Here is a 15,547-nt window from a genome sequence, read left to right as displayed (position 1 = left end):
AAGAGTCACTCTTATTGTTTTCTCTGTAATGTAAAAAATACAGAGCAATATAGCAGTCTAGGCTTTTCAGACTTAACATTAGGTGCAACCAGGACAGTAATCTACTATATCTTCTCAAGAACGAGGTGTTACTACACCTATTGCTAGAATGATCTAGGACGAGGCCTGGCCAACAGCCAGTACCTAAAACTTTAGGCAGTCTCTTCCCTCTTTGCATATTACACACACTGAGGCAAGCAAAATTTTTTGTTGTTTAAAATATATTATCTTTATGAAGAAGACCAATTCCTGCTGCAGACATTAAGAGGAAGAGGAAGAGGAGGAGGAAGGTGGGAAAAAGGGAGGGAGGGAGGGAGGGAGGAAGGGAGGGAGGGAGGGATGGAGGGAGGGAGGGAGAAGGAGAGGGAGGGAATATATGAGCTTCAGAATCATCTCCATCCCAAACAGGAAGATTCTGACAGTTAAAATCAGAGAAAAATATAATGGTTGTTCAGAATGAAAACATGAACAAGTTCATTGCACAGTATACACGTAAAGTAATTATTTTGCTTCAATCATTATCAAAAAGAAAAAACAGATAGGGGCAATACATTGAAAGTATAGAATAGTAGTGACAACTCACAAATTTGACTATATAAATGAAGCCAGAAGAAACAGTATTCATTGCATCTATGCAAGCCTTTAAAAAATTTCACTTTGTGGAAGTCAACATGTATGTTGTTTCCAAAGATACACAATTTCCTAAAATATTACTTATACATATGACTCTAAATTACCCATTCATTTTTTTTTTCAGAGTGGATAGTATATCCTTTCTTACTAAAGAACAGAGTCTGAACTGCATTTCACCAAATTCACATGTGGAAGGCCTTACACTATAACTACATATTCTAAGACAGGGTCAGCCTGCCTCTGTGCTATACTCATAGCACACACCGTGAATGCACAGATACAGGGAAGAGGCCAGGTTCTTGTCTGAAACAACTGAGAAGCCTTAGGAGAAGCCAAACCTTTTACCTGATCTTAAGACTTTCAGCTTTTAGAATTTCATCAAGTTTAGATTTGTAATACACCACTAAAAGTTTGAAGTAGGTTTAAAATTATGTTAAGAAAAATTCAAATAGGGGATGGGGGCTTATGGAAAAAAAAGAAAAATTCAAAATGTGTTAATACTCAAACGCATAAATTTACTCATTTGAATAATGAATATTTAATATCATCATTGGCATCAGTATGTTTGTGTACTTATACAGACTTTACAAGGGGAAACAGAAATGTGCAGTATCTATACAAATGTATATAGAATCTGACTGTCTGGTACACTGTTATTTTCCTAGAACTGAGAAGAGTCAGACACACAGGAAAATCTTAATAAAAATTTCTCGAATAAATAAATGAGCAATTCAATTATTTAAAAACGCATGTGACATTCAATTCTTAACTTTTAGTTTATCAACTTTGTCTATAAATATAAGACCTTTATAAATATAAATACAAGGTCTTTAAAGAAAATAAGGGATTTTATACTCATTTATTTAGATTGATAAAAAACACTGCTCGCTAAATTAAACAAAATGAAGCCAATTTTAAAATAATTTCACCTTTAAATATTACTTAGACTTAACAGTTGTGTTAAGAGAAAAATTTACAAGTATTTGTACAGAGAAAATGTCCTACAAATTCAAATTCCCATTACTTTGTACTAAGTAAAACAATTCTTAGCTGTATATAATTTTTAAGAACCTGTGACTGGGTCAGAGCATGAAGAGAAGCGATAGGGGCTTCATGCTTTTAGACAATGATCTAATAGATATAAGTGAGCACTCTTCCTCCAGTGGAGCAGGAAACTTTGTATCTACAGATAAACCAAGCTAAACATGAAGAACTACTAGCACCAGAATGAATACATGAAAAGACATATCCAAAGGCTAAAGGTATCATTAATGCTGTTACCAAGGCAGAGGAGTGCATCAACACCTCTCCTTTTTAGTCATTTTAAGGCTATCAGCATGTCTTACTCTGGATGTAGAATATTTTAATGAGAAGATTATCATGATACCAACCATAGTTTTCTGAATATATTAAGTGAAAAGGATATTTTCTGACTCTACAGTATATGTCATTTGAAATCTGTGTTATCTTTTTTATTGACTTGATAGTACTTATACCATTAAACTTTGACTCAATCAAAGACTCTCCAGAGTAACAATAAGCCCCACAGATTATCTTTTCTATTTCATCTGGTATTGCTTTCTTCTAAGTCAAGGAGGAAAAAAGTCTTTATCAAAATAGGAAGAAACAATTTCTTTTCATTTAACTTTAAAAATCTTTATACTTAATTCTACAAAACAAGATTAAATTTAGTAAGAATTTAAAACAGTATTTCATTAATGTCAGGTTCATTTTAGACTGTGGTTCAAAATGACTTAAGCAAAGGATTCAAGCTTAGCAACATTTTTGGATGAAGTACCATTCAAAATAACGGTAGCTTTGACTTAAGCCTCTGAAACCCACCTTTGTGGTCACATGAGACACAGCAGTCTTCTTCCCTGTTCCAAAGCAACTCCTCTCAAAACACAGGCTCTCCCTCCCTCCCCTCACCCACTTGCCTTTTTCTCACAGGACAGAAATATACATACATTTAACTATCCCATTTGAAATACCATTGGTGCTTTGTTGTTACTCCGCAATGAACTAGATTGCCTTAACATCTCATTTAGTAGCTCGCTGCTCAAAACTATGCCCCCCAATTATGCCAAGTATATAAAATATCAATACATTTATATAATATGAACATCCTTACAGAAATGTAATATCAAAGCTGAACCAAGAAACAGTGTAAAGCCCATCAGCTTGACACAAGCTTTCCAAACCTCATTACCTGCTCAGTGATTCTCATGTGGAAGTCATGGAAGTCACTATAGCGCCGATAGGTTTTCCACATCTCCTCAGTGTTGAGGCTGCGCCGGTGCACAGTGATGGCATACAGTGCATATGTCTTGCCATGATCATTACAAACGCCTGCCACAGCATATGGGTCATAGTCAGCATATACTAGTCATTTCAAACAAAATGAAGAGGAGGGACAAGACACCAAAGGAGGGAGATGAAGAACAAAAACAAACAAAAAAGACAACATGAAATGAAGAATTTGAAATGACAGACTGAGACAAAAGAATGGCAGCAAAGGATAAAAGATTCCTATCCTCTGCGCACACATGCTTATGGTATTATAAATGATGACTACAACATAAAACATCCTCAACTTTATGATGGCACAATCCATCATAAATTGTGGTGTCTGCACTGAATTTTCTTCCCAAGAGCTTTTATTCATTATTAAGGATGCTACCACAGTACTACTCAGAATGAAACAGTACAGTCTCCTAAATCCATACACCAGGAACCCAGAAACCAAACAATAAGCTTTTACCTTCCCTTCATATTTAACTAAAACCTGTTCAACTAAACAACAATAAAACAGCCACAGGGTAAAGCTTATCTCCTGGTAATTCTGTTCTCAGATGACATTGAGCATTTCTCAAATGGACTTTATACTGGGACTTAGCAACAGCAGGAGAAAAAACAAAACCCCGCAAAACTTTCCCACATACCATACGAGTCAGGGAGCCTTTAAAAGTGAAATCTGCTCTGTTTCTGATTTTGCTACTCTTAGATAAAGAGAAGAACTCTGAATTATGTTCGTGTCTTTCTGAGCTTGTTTTCCATTTCATTCTAGGGTAGTGGTTCTCAACATTCAAAGCTGTGACCCTTTAATGTACAGTTCTCAGTTGTGTTACCATCAACCAAACAATTATTTCATTGCTACTTCATACTTGTAGTTCTGGCACTGTTATGAGTCATAATGTAAGATATGCAGAATATCTGATTCCTGTGGGCACTGTGACCTACAAACTGAGAAGCACTATTCTAGGTCTCCCAAACCTTGTTGCTTCCTTTTCATATCTATCAAGTGTGTGTATACATGTAGATGTGCAAGCATGTGGGCATGTGTGCATATGCATTAGAATAACACAGTATATCAATGTCAGGTATCTTTTTCAGTCTCTCATAGAACTTGGAGTTGTCCACAGAACTGACCAGACCAGTTAACCAGTGAGGCTTGGGACACTCCTGTCTCTACCTGCCCAGCACTAGGTTCACAGGGGTAGGCTGCAGTGCTGACATTATACATGGATGCTGAGAATCTAACTGTGATACTTTACCAACTGAGTCATCATGTTTCCTCAAAGTCTATGGCACCTACATACTCCGTCCTTCAGTCATTTTATCTAATGCCATGTGTGGCAGATAGCATGGCGTTTACCCTGCTCAAGGTCTTAAATCAAGTGCTTATCTAAATTTCAATCATTGTATTTTTTATTTTACATTTTTTATTGGTTGTTTTGTGTTTGTCTTAAAATTTATTCTTCTGAATAATTTTCAACATATCTAATTACCATTAAGATTGTCATTTCTGACTTCTCAAAAATACAACTTTTCCTTACTGTGACTCTTACTTGCTCCTGGAGTTGCTCTCTAAAATTCACTTTCCACCTTAGCCATATATATGAGTGTTCTGTACTTATGAAGGGACACACTAGGACTGCTGTTACCGTTGTGTATGCAGTCTTCACAGTCAGCCCTCCTACAATCAGCAACTGAGCATCAAGCATCGTTTAGATGTGCTTGTATTAATATGTTCAGACTTTTGTTCTTTCTCTTATTCTCTAGTCATCAACTGTTTACACAGCGTTTCACTGCACGGGGTTATATAATCATTCTAGAGCTGATTCAAAGTATATGGGGGGATATGCATAGGGCATATATAAATATTCTATAACTTTATATTTAAAAAATAGCATTTTTGCTATCTGAAGGTTTGCAAATTCATAGCCCATGACTTCTGAAGAGATACTGTATTACCTGTCTGGAATTGAGACCATGGGGTATATGATCACTAGAGACAGTAAACCACAGTTACACTCAGGTTAGACATAAACTGAGGCTTTGCCTTTCTGTGGATTTCGGATACACTTCCCTACCATGGTCCTCACAGTCCTCAACTTTACACCTGAATCTAAAGAAGTTTCCTAGTTCTTGCTTCATGTTTAGCTGTCCTTTATGATGCTAAGTTGTAAATAAAGAACACAGTTCTGCTGTTTCTCAACCCAAAGGCATAAAATCGCCATCAAACCAAGGCAGTGGTCTTCCTGTTTCTCGTGCCTCCAGGCTTCACTGCTTCTTCACCTCCCAGAACTCGTTTCTCCTCATGCCCTATGGTGCCTGGACACTTCCTCAACTATTTTATAGCATTGCCATGTGTGGGAGGCATTGTGGTAGTTTAGACTATTAGCCAAAAGTCTAAAAATGATGTAATGATATGATACAATGATCTGTAATTGTGAAGAATTAAAAAGAGAGGTTTTAGAGCTGACTAAATGTTTTTCTGTTTTGCAACCATCCAGTAGTTTCTATGTACCTTTTTAGTAAATTATTTCAATAACAAAAAAAGTAGATATCTATATTAGCAAATACACATGAACTAATTCTAACCATTCACAGTAACTTTTCTAAAATTTGCACTTCCTACTTAAAATTTGCTTTCCTTCCTCTTATATATATTACCGATATTTTTGGCCAATGATAATTATACTGATGATAATATTAATAATAAAAATACTTTGGTCATCACATTCTACCCACACATTTTAGGTGTATTCACTGCTAACATTTTACTGTCAACTTTTTCATACACTCAAGCAGATAAAAGGATCATAGACACATTTTTCATCAAGTTAAAAATTTGGCTTTTCTAAACACTGTTGACACATCAATAAAGAAATGGTTTTATCAATTTTGATCAAGACATGTTTGGAAAAGGTAATATAGAAGCCAATTAGGTAGCTCACCATAACTAATTACAAATTGATAAGACGAGGAGAATATCAAAGAATAGAAAAGAGACAGACTATGTATTAAAGTACTTTTAAAAAGAATCATCCAGACTGGCTACAGATTGTTAGGGAGAGGAGCCTACCCAGGTACATGTACAACAGGGGAAAAATGAAGCTCATGTTTTCAAATGCACATAACACACAACTTGACTTTAAAGGAAGACAAGAAGCTACCGTGTGCTATAAAGTTTAAGAAGATGGAGACAGAACTGGAGTATTTTGTTTTAAAAAGGCCACTGCCACCCCCAGAAGCCATATACACATGACCATGTAAAGAATTAATTTGCCAAATTTAAATCAACTTCATCATGCTAATCACATGTAGCTTGTCAAATATTTTTAAAAACGGAATTTTGATGAAAGAAGACTCTAGAGGTCATGGGCTCAGCAGTGCACTGGATTCCAGTTTTTATCTTCGATAACAGAAATGTTAAGGACATGAGATCATGAATCAGTGACCAGTTGGAAAATATTTTCAGTAAGCACCCATACATGATGCCTGTCATACATAAGTACCTGCCAGTGTAATTAGATAGACCAACAGCTATCTCACAGGATAGGCATTTTTACCCAGGTTCCTCTTGACAAAGGGAGAAATTCCAATAGAGCCCTCACAGGAAGGAGTTCATCTAACTGAAGCTACAGAGTGCGTAGTCTGAGCCCAGGCGAGTGTGTTCCTAAACCTACTGTATGATGCTGCTTCCCAGAATTTCTCTATGTTTGAATGAAAGAAACAGCAATTTATTAAAAAAGCCTTCTGCTTTCATGCCTTTAAAGGACAGTATGTTGTTGAAAAATAAACAAATAAATAAAACAACTAGAAAATCATAACAGCCTAAAAATAGAAATATTAACACCAGAGACATGGACATAAATGTCTTCTCCTAGATATAAAATTTAATATTCCTAAGAAATAAAAACCTACTCTATGAATAGACATTTAAAATTAGAAGAAAAGTCACCAAAGAATATGGAGACTTTTTCAAATCTTTAAAAATTTATGAAAGGAAAAAGTAAACAGTTATGCCAAAAACTTGAAGGGAAAAATAAAAAGACCTCTACTTGAACTGACACTGTGTTCTTGAGTGATTTCTAAAAGAAGAGTAATAGGAATATCCACTACATTTAAAAGGTGAAGAAACGGGTGACAGATAACTTAGTATAACTTAGTCCAGCAACAAAAGAGTATAAAATGCATCTCTAACGCCATTGAGAATCACATAAATTCAAAGCCACTTTTAAAAATTCAGACTATTTTAAAAACTAGATTTACATAACAAAATCTTTTTAATGTGTAAAATGAAAACTAAATGAAATCTAATTGATGCACACAGCTGTATAATTTAGCATGTAAGGTACGGCAAAAACACTTCTACACTCCAGGAACAGGGAGAGGCCAGGGAAGAAAACTGTAATTTCTAATATGCATTAACAGTATTAAGTTGACAGTTAATGATAAGGATATTATTTTACGTATTTATTTTTAATTATCTATCTATCTATCTATCTATCTATCTATCTATCTATCTATCTATCTATCTATCTATCTATGTATCCATCCATCCATCCACCTACCTATCTCTGCCTAGTGCAAAGTACTAGGTTACTCAACCTATTAGAATATAAGTGAGATTCTGTGAGAATGTGTTCAATTCCGCCTGCCCTTGGTATTTATAACAACTCTTGAGTACATGAAAGCAAACACAGATCAGAGATCTTCGTGAAAAAAGAAATGGGAATTAGGAAATTGACTATCAACAACATTCAAGCACAAAGAGGAAAAGAATGGCTTAAAGAATTTACTGGAAATGATAAAAATGCTTAGAAAAGTAAGCACTTTCAAATGTTAATAGGGGCAACCACAGAAAAGAAAAATGTACACAAGCAACCAAATATTACAGGACTTAATAAAGAATGTGCTTCAAGGAAAAAATTAGAAAATATAATCATAAAACAAACTGAATGTAATAATTAATATAAAAATAACAAGGATATTAAAACAATTCATATTAAATAGTAATGTTTTCTACAAGTCTCTTACCAGTGTCTGAAATGTAGGCATGAAGTTGTACAGAATCATCAGACGTCACACTTGAAAGGTCATCTAAAGACTGTAAGGAAAAATTAGGGACAAAATATTACAGGACCAGTATTAAGAACTGTAAAGTACATGTCCGCCATTCACACCTCCTACATACCTTTTATGGCATGTGCTCCAACACCCCCCCCCCCCTTACTCCATGCTCTCACTACACTGAGGGAGCTATATTCCTGTGCTCCTACCACTTGGGAACCTTAGGACATAGATATTATCTACGTTAGATGCATATACCTCATGATCTAGTCCCAGACACCTAATACAATGATGCAAGTTATTAGTGAGTGTAATACATTTAAATGAGTTAAACTCAGTCATCCACTCAACAGGAAGTCATTTATCACAAAATGCATTCCATAAAAGAGTCCTAAAACAAGTACTTCCTGACAACAATTCCACACTGGTGATCTTCAGCAATTCTCTGGTTAGTTTCCTAAGATAATCGGATAATGACGTTTAGTCCTGGTGACACCTGACACCTGCACAGATTTCAGGCATCATAGCTACTCTTTTCCATTTTCATTTCCAAGATAAAATGGCATTACAGTTTCGCCCAATTCAATTCACTGACTTCCCATATGATTTCTGATCTAGAGATTTCTGGATCTCTCTTACATTTATTTAATGGGGTTATTTCCACATAAGAAACCACATAGTTGCCAGAACAAGACAATAAATCTCTAAACACAGCACAAATCACAATAAACTTCTGAACTTATTAGAGAAAATTTAGAAGGGAAAGAAAAGTAGAAGTTTTGAAAAGCCATCCTTTACCTCTCTGCCTTCTCCATCTCACCAATCCACCTTAATTCTGAACTGAATATTTCACAGAACATCATATTTCTTCTTAACAATATTTTAGGAAATGTTATCCAATGGCAAGAACAGATGCATAAGAGAAATATGTTCATTATTGAACATAACATCAAATATTACCCGTGGAGTTTATAGGCTAAAAACCTATCATTCTTAATTCTTAACCTAAATAATAAGATAAAACTGCTATAAAAGTCTGAATAAAAGCATTTTGTTTTTGTGTACATTTTATGCATATGTGGTAATTGAATGAGAATACCCCCCATGGACTTATGTTTGCATGTTTAGTTCCTAATTTGTAAGCTGTTTGGGAAGGAGCAGGAGGTGTGGCCTTACTACAGGAAGTGTTTCTAAGGGTAGGCTTTAGTTTCCAAAGCCCACAGCAATCTCTTTGTCTGCAGATCAAGATGCAGCTTTCAGCTACCTCTCCAGCACCATGTCTGCCTGTCTGATGCCCCAATTTCCCTCCATAATGATAATGGCCTAATAAGCCTCTGAGGCTAGAACCAAGACCTCAAAAGTTTTCTTCTCAGAGTTGGCTGACCATGTCTCTTCACATGTCTCTTCATAGAATCGTAGCTAAGTTGAAGGCCAGCCTAACAACTCAATATTTCCTTTGAAAGTAAGAGAAATGATTTAAAGTTTTAAAGATAATAAATATGTGAACACAGTATTTTAAAATGATGAAATTTAGCTGCTTTTTTTTCTTTGAAAGATATGGTCTCACTATCTAGCCCTAGCTGGCAGGGAACTCTCTATGTATATCAGGCTGGCCTTGAGATCAGAGATGCCCTGTCTCTGCCTCCAAAGTGCTGGGGTAAAGAAATCAATTCCTTTATAAAATGTAACTGTACCTATGCAGAAGTGATCTACTCATATTTCTTAAAAATGAAAGCTCAAAGTCACATATATCTTATTGAGTTTGTATTTCTTTAAAAGCCACAACAATGTCTTTTCATTCTAAGGAGTAAATTGAGGCTCCTAATATTTACTAACATATATCAAAACTCTGTCACATTATTTTCAAATTACTTTACTAATTAAAGTACCCATAAGTAGTACTTACCAAATTTATGCTTCCTGTAGGCGACCCATTAAAAGATTCTATAAAAGAAAACCACAGCTTAATACATAGAAACAAAAACAAAACCTAACAAAAATGTACAAAGCTGGTGTTTAAAGTTTAAACATCAACGACACAGATCATATACAGTAATGTTTTTCACTTATAGTATCTAACCTCTTAAATATCCAAACAAATTAGGCATTAAATAAAAATATGCGTCTGCCTGACAGGTGGGAACAAAGAAGCTCCCACTTAAGTACCAAGTACCAGTGCGAACCATCTTTACACTTCTTCTCATGCGTCATCAATACTGTTTAAGGCAGCATGCACATGGCAAGAGCCTGGAGGTAAGGAGCACTAGGTAACTGCAGAGACTAAGAAGTCATATAAATAGTATCGGTCTTCAGTGTGAGATACAAATATTAGTTTTAAAGTATCTAATAGTCCACTGTTTCCTCATAGATTTGGCATAAAAACACTGAAGTCTAGATTCTGAAATTATTTGTATGCAATGTCATTTAATTAAGCTAAGCAATAATGACAAGAAAACAGTTTTGTTTCGTATGTAAATGAATATTAGGAAAGTATCTGGTCCTGAAGATGGGTGCTTATAAAGAGACAGAAACATAGTCAGAAATAGGAAAGGAGAAAACAAGTACAAGATGTCATGAGACTCACTGCTCTGTAAGCTGACTTAAAACAAACAAAAATCATAAATAAAACATTAGCAAAGCAGTCAAAGATTATTAACAAGCAGTAATCTGCTCTTCTTTCCCCTTGGGTTTTATTACATATCTAAGCAAATAAAACTTTCAATTAACGTGTCTCTGCTAAAAAAAAAAACAAAAAAAAACAAAAAAAACAAAACAAAACAAAAAAAAACCCCAAAAAACACCCAAAAAACAAAAGAAAAAAGCTATGCTAAAACAATATTCACATACAGATTAAAGTTAATGTACCTTTCCAGATCTTAATAATTTATAAATTTAATTTTTTAAAATGAATCTTCAAAAAGACCGAATTACTGGTACAATCCTGAAAGAGGTAGCTGGTGTGGCCTTGTATTCTAAACAACATGTTATACAAAGACCACTTCTTAGTTCCCCAAACCTCTGACCTACAGAAAATTTCATTTAGCAATACTCTTTGGTTTATAAGCAGATAATTCTTAAAGTAAATAAATACATTGACTGTCCTTCTTTGGAATTAAATGTTTCCTACTCATTCTGTGGTCTGGCGACCTCTTAAGCCTTGCCAGCAAAGAAAAGTTTCAAAAATAAGTAGTAATATAGAAAGAATTAAACAGAAAGCAGACAACTTGAGATGTTAGACCTGTGGACTAGAATCTACATATAAAAAACAATCAAGTTGACAGTCATTTAAATCATATTATTTCTCTAATATAATGTGGCTTTCACAACTGAGTTACTTTCTATGTGCAAAATGTATAAAAATCTATCAGTTAGGATAGTAAAGTATTAGAAAGCAATAAAACACTATCCTAAAATGTGGGCAACGAGATGTCTTAGCAGATTAAGGGTGACAGCTATAAGTTGAAAACCAAGAACGGATCTGCCAAGTAGTACTCTGACCTTAACATGTGTCTCTCACAAACATGTGCATGCGCCCATGCACACATATACACACATGCACATGCATATGCACATACACACATATACACGCATAAACACGCACATGCACACACAAACACACACATATGCACACAGATATACAGAGACACAGACATACACGCACACACATGCACACATTCACACATATACAGACACATACACACACATGCACACATGCACACACATATACAAACATGCACACACGCACACACATGCACACATACATGCACACACACACATAGACACACACACACAATATAATTACAATCTACAATCAGTGATTCAACATGAAGACACTCAATAACGGATACATGAGAGAAGTACATGTACTTTAGAACAAAGCCAATTCAAAACATCTTAACCTAATTTATGTTTAAAGTATAATATTTGGAATGAAAGGCTAGAAATGTGAACTGACACAGTAAGCCAAGTCTATTCACGTAGAATATGCAGGTCCTATCAGAATTTTTAATCACATAGCACTTAGGTTACTTGACCATGACTCCGTTTATCTTGTTCCATCTGGACTAAACAACAAACCCACTTCAAAATTAACAACAACAATAAAAATTTCTGAATGGATGAAAATACAAATAAATACTTCACAATAGTTACTATTTTAGTATGGTAAGTTGACAGATGCTTTTGCAAATTTCATAAAACATGTAACATTTTCCAGCAGTGATATGAAATACTGGTAAACTGTACAGCTTTACTATACTCTGCCCTGCAAAACAAATTACATTTCAAAAAAATAAACTACTTCCTTAGCTACACAATAATAAAAGGCTTGAGTACTACCCTATCTCTGTTTTCAAATGATACTGTTCAAAAAGTTTATGGATAAGTAAATGGTCACAGTCAAAAACTTTCTTACAGTAATTAGTTCATCTAAAACTTCCACTATCTTTATACTGATTACTTAATTAGAACATACCAGAAAGTTCCAACTCAGATAAATAGTTGGTCCTTAGCACAATCTCTGAATGTTATCACAATTAAATAACCACTGGAATTAGGAGTTTGTGTTTGAAGGCCACTTGCTCCCCAGAATATATTATTTTCCACTTAGTAACTTTAGGTTGTGCTTTCCCTCATAAAACATTTTAACACACAAAAGTTTGGAGGTATGACGATGGAATATCACTCCACATTGACAAGAAAAGGAGCTTGCAGCAAATCCCCTGCTCCACAAAGGTGGTGAGGAGCGCAAGGAGGGGGACATCTAATGTCCTCTGACCTCAAAGCATTTCAGTAGAACATGTCACACAAATCCATTTCATTCTCAGTGTCATCATTTGACAAAAAACAAAAGCTAGAAACGAATGTCCTCGGCTTCTAGTAAAAGCCTCATCCTTAATGACTGAGCAGTTGAAAGTGACACAATTAGAGGACGCAGCTCTAACCGTGCCCTCAGCTTTTCAGCCTGCACACACTCTCAGAGGCACTGCTTCTCTCCTCAGTCATCACTCTCAATTACTCGACCTGTCACACAAAAGGGTCACTTCTTGATTACTTATTAGCAAAAGGGAAATCATCATAAAAATATTTTGGCTGACCTACATAAGAAAACATTCTTACTCTGACATTCATTTATATACTTTAAAATATATTACAATTCACATTTAGATTTTAAAAACAACCATCTTTCATTATGTTTCAAAGGTCATTTATTTGGTAATCAGAATGCACACTGAGGCACACACAAACACTTTCTACCTTACCTCCGTCCCCATCATCTGATCCTCTGAAACTGGGATCTTTTAACATGTCAAGCTCGGCTAGCATTCGCACATAGAGTGGATTCTGCCTAAAGGAAGGATAAAATCTTTCATCTCGTAGCATCAATTCATATACCTGTTAAAATAATTTAGGTATTCAAAAATTAATGCACATTAACCAATGCTTTTACTACATAAAGCATTGCAAAAGCGTCACTGATTTTTTTCTACAATGTATCTTTATTTTAAAAGCATCAACAATAAGATAATGTAACATATCTGTATCTTTCAATGACTAAAAGGGTCCCACCTTAATATAAGTTATGTGAAACTACACCATTTTTATGCTCTAGGAAGCAATACTTTCTAAGAAACAATTATATATTTTGAAGACTTATTTTAAGATGAGGTTTTGAGGCATATATATATATGTGTGTGTGTATATATATATACGTATATATATATATATATATATATATATATATATATGGACTCTAAGACTACTCACTGTCTTGCGCTTAATTCAGACTCAAACAAAGCAACTCAAAATAAAGATTTTTCTTATTGTCCATACAAGGAAATAAAAAGTCATTTACATTTCTGTAATTAAGTTATTACTACCCTACCATCATTTCAGTAACTAACCTGTATGCAAACAGAAATATTTTTTCAAGAAACAGACTACTAGTACCTTTCTCTGAATGTCATCAAAGATTTCTGGAGTTGGATCTTCATGATTCAAAGTATCTGCTAATTTTGCTACTAAATAGTCATCAACAATAACTCTTGGAGATGCCTAAAAAAAAATAATAATGTTCTTTGTAATTTCTAAGAATAAGTAAGCACTAATAGGAGGTAATAACAGAATCACATCATTTATGATTCTGATCAGAACCACTGCCTTCAAAAAACCACTTCAATGTTTAAGTTAAAAGACAGCCATAGTGTTTTCTCCATTCTGTAGATTGCATAAGACTGACTTTTTTTTCTTTTTTAAGAGTTTTTACTTTAAATATCTAAGTATTCTTTTGTTCTATGTATCACAGGTATTCCTGGTGCCCAAAGAATTAAGAAAAGGGTGTTGTATCCCTTGAAACTGGACTCACAGGTAGCTGTAGGCTGCCCTATGGGTGCTGTGGATAGATCCAGGTTCCCTGGAAAGGCAGCCAGTGCTCCTGCGTCCTAAACCTTCTCTCCAGCCCCGGCAGACAGATTTTAACTCTTGGTTTTTACTGAGCAAATTTCCTCTTACTAGGCCCTACTCCTCAATTGGAAAAAATGGAGATAGTTCTGCATAAGTTATTCAGGATTCCTATTAAGGATTAATAAGGATTTACTTAAGTCATCCTGGTAGAGTTTGGCATACAGAATACATTGTCATCAGGAGATAATCAGTCATGCAGTGAGTAGTTAAGAATGTAAGTATTATATAACTCACTTATTTGACACCAGACAACCCTTCTGAATGACTTCTGTTACCTGAAATTTGTTTTAGTAACCAATGTTGTACCAACTTCCAATGTGATATAGGAACAAACTAAATCAGAAAGCAAATCTATTACTAGAACTTCCATTTCAAAACATATGGTACAAATGCAGATACAAAGTCTTGTCTTTCTTTCTATATGGTATTGGGACTGAACTAAAGGCCTGTGCAAGCTAGACTGGTGCTGTACGCTAAGGTCCACCTGCAGCTCTCTTCTCCTTCTATCACATGTTCTATTTCTGTACCCTCATTTCCAGCCATCATGTCCTTGAATCTAAAGTCACTACCAGTCTTGACCTAGTCAATTTGTATTTTTCCATGAACCTGGACATATTTATTTGATTTTATAAACACTGGATTTCTCTCTTGAGCAATGATAATAAAAATACACTGGAAGATTATCCTCAGGAATAAACCAGGTAAGGTGACTGAAGCCAACATGTCCAGTATAGTATCACAGAAATCATTATGAATGATGCTGCCAAAGATAGAAAATGGTGGCCATAATGAACCCTTACCTTTTCAGATAAATACTGTTCATAAATTCCAACAGCTGCTGCTCTTAAAAGACCTTTGGTTTGGTTGGTCTGTTGTTTACCATCTCTCTGACGACTCGATAGAACCTCTAGCTGCTGCTGGGCTGTAACCCGGTACCCTTCCACTGTCATCCAGAAGAAGAGATGTGCTTGGCCTCCAGTTTGCTGCATATAATCTACCACACAGACGCCACAGGAAAGACAGTTACTAATGTTGTACTTTTAGGTTCATATTA

The 15,547-nt window shown here is 35.1% G+C and overlaps 1 protein-coding gene across 9 annotated transcripts in view; it reads right to left on the bottom strand.

Moving 5' to 3' along the window:
- Snx13 (sorting nexin 13) overlaps positions 1-15,547 on the bottom strand; it is a 111,486-nt gene that overhangs the window by 21,212 nt on the left and 74,727 nt on the right. For 6 of the 9 annotated variants that reach the window (XM_006240022.5, NM_001399694.1, XM_039112496.2 and 3 more), the window contains 6 exons: positions 15,294-15,487; positions 13,981-14,085; positions 13,293-13,425; positions 9,938-9,975; positions 7,999-8,068; positions 2,882-3,054 (listed from right to left, as the gene is read on the bottom strand). In XM_006240022.5, coding sequence (XP_006240084.1) covers positions 2,882-3,054; positions 7,999-8,068; positions 9,938-9,975; positions 13,293-13,425; positions 13,981-14,085; positions 15,294-15,487 — 713 coding nt within the window. The remainder of the gene's footprint in view (positions 1-2,881; positions 3,055-7,998; positions 8,069-9,937; positions 9,976-13,292; positions 13,426-13,980; positions 14,086-15,293; positions 15,488-15,547) is intronic. The other 3 variants (NM_001399693.1, XM_063262095.1, XM_063262093.1) reach the window with 1 other exon arrangement.

The sequence above is a fragment of the Rattus norvegicus genome, chromosome 6 (assembly GCF_036323735.1).
Source record: "Rattus norvegicus strain BN/NHsdMcwi chromosome 6, GRCr8, whole genome shotgun sequence".
In the NCBI taxonomy this organism is placed as follows: domain Eukaryota; kingdom Metazoa; phylum Chordata; class Mammalia; order Rodentia; family Muridae; genus Rattus; species Rattus norvegicus.
This window is presented reverse-complemented; position numbering and strand designations above follow the sequence as displayed.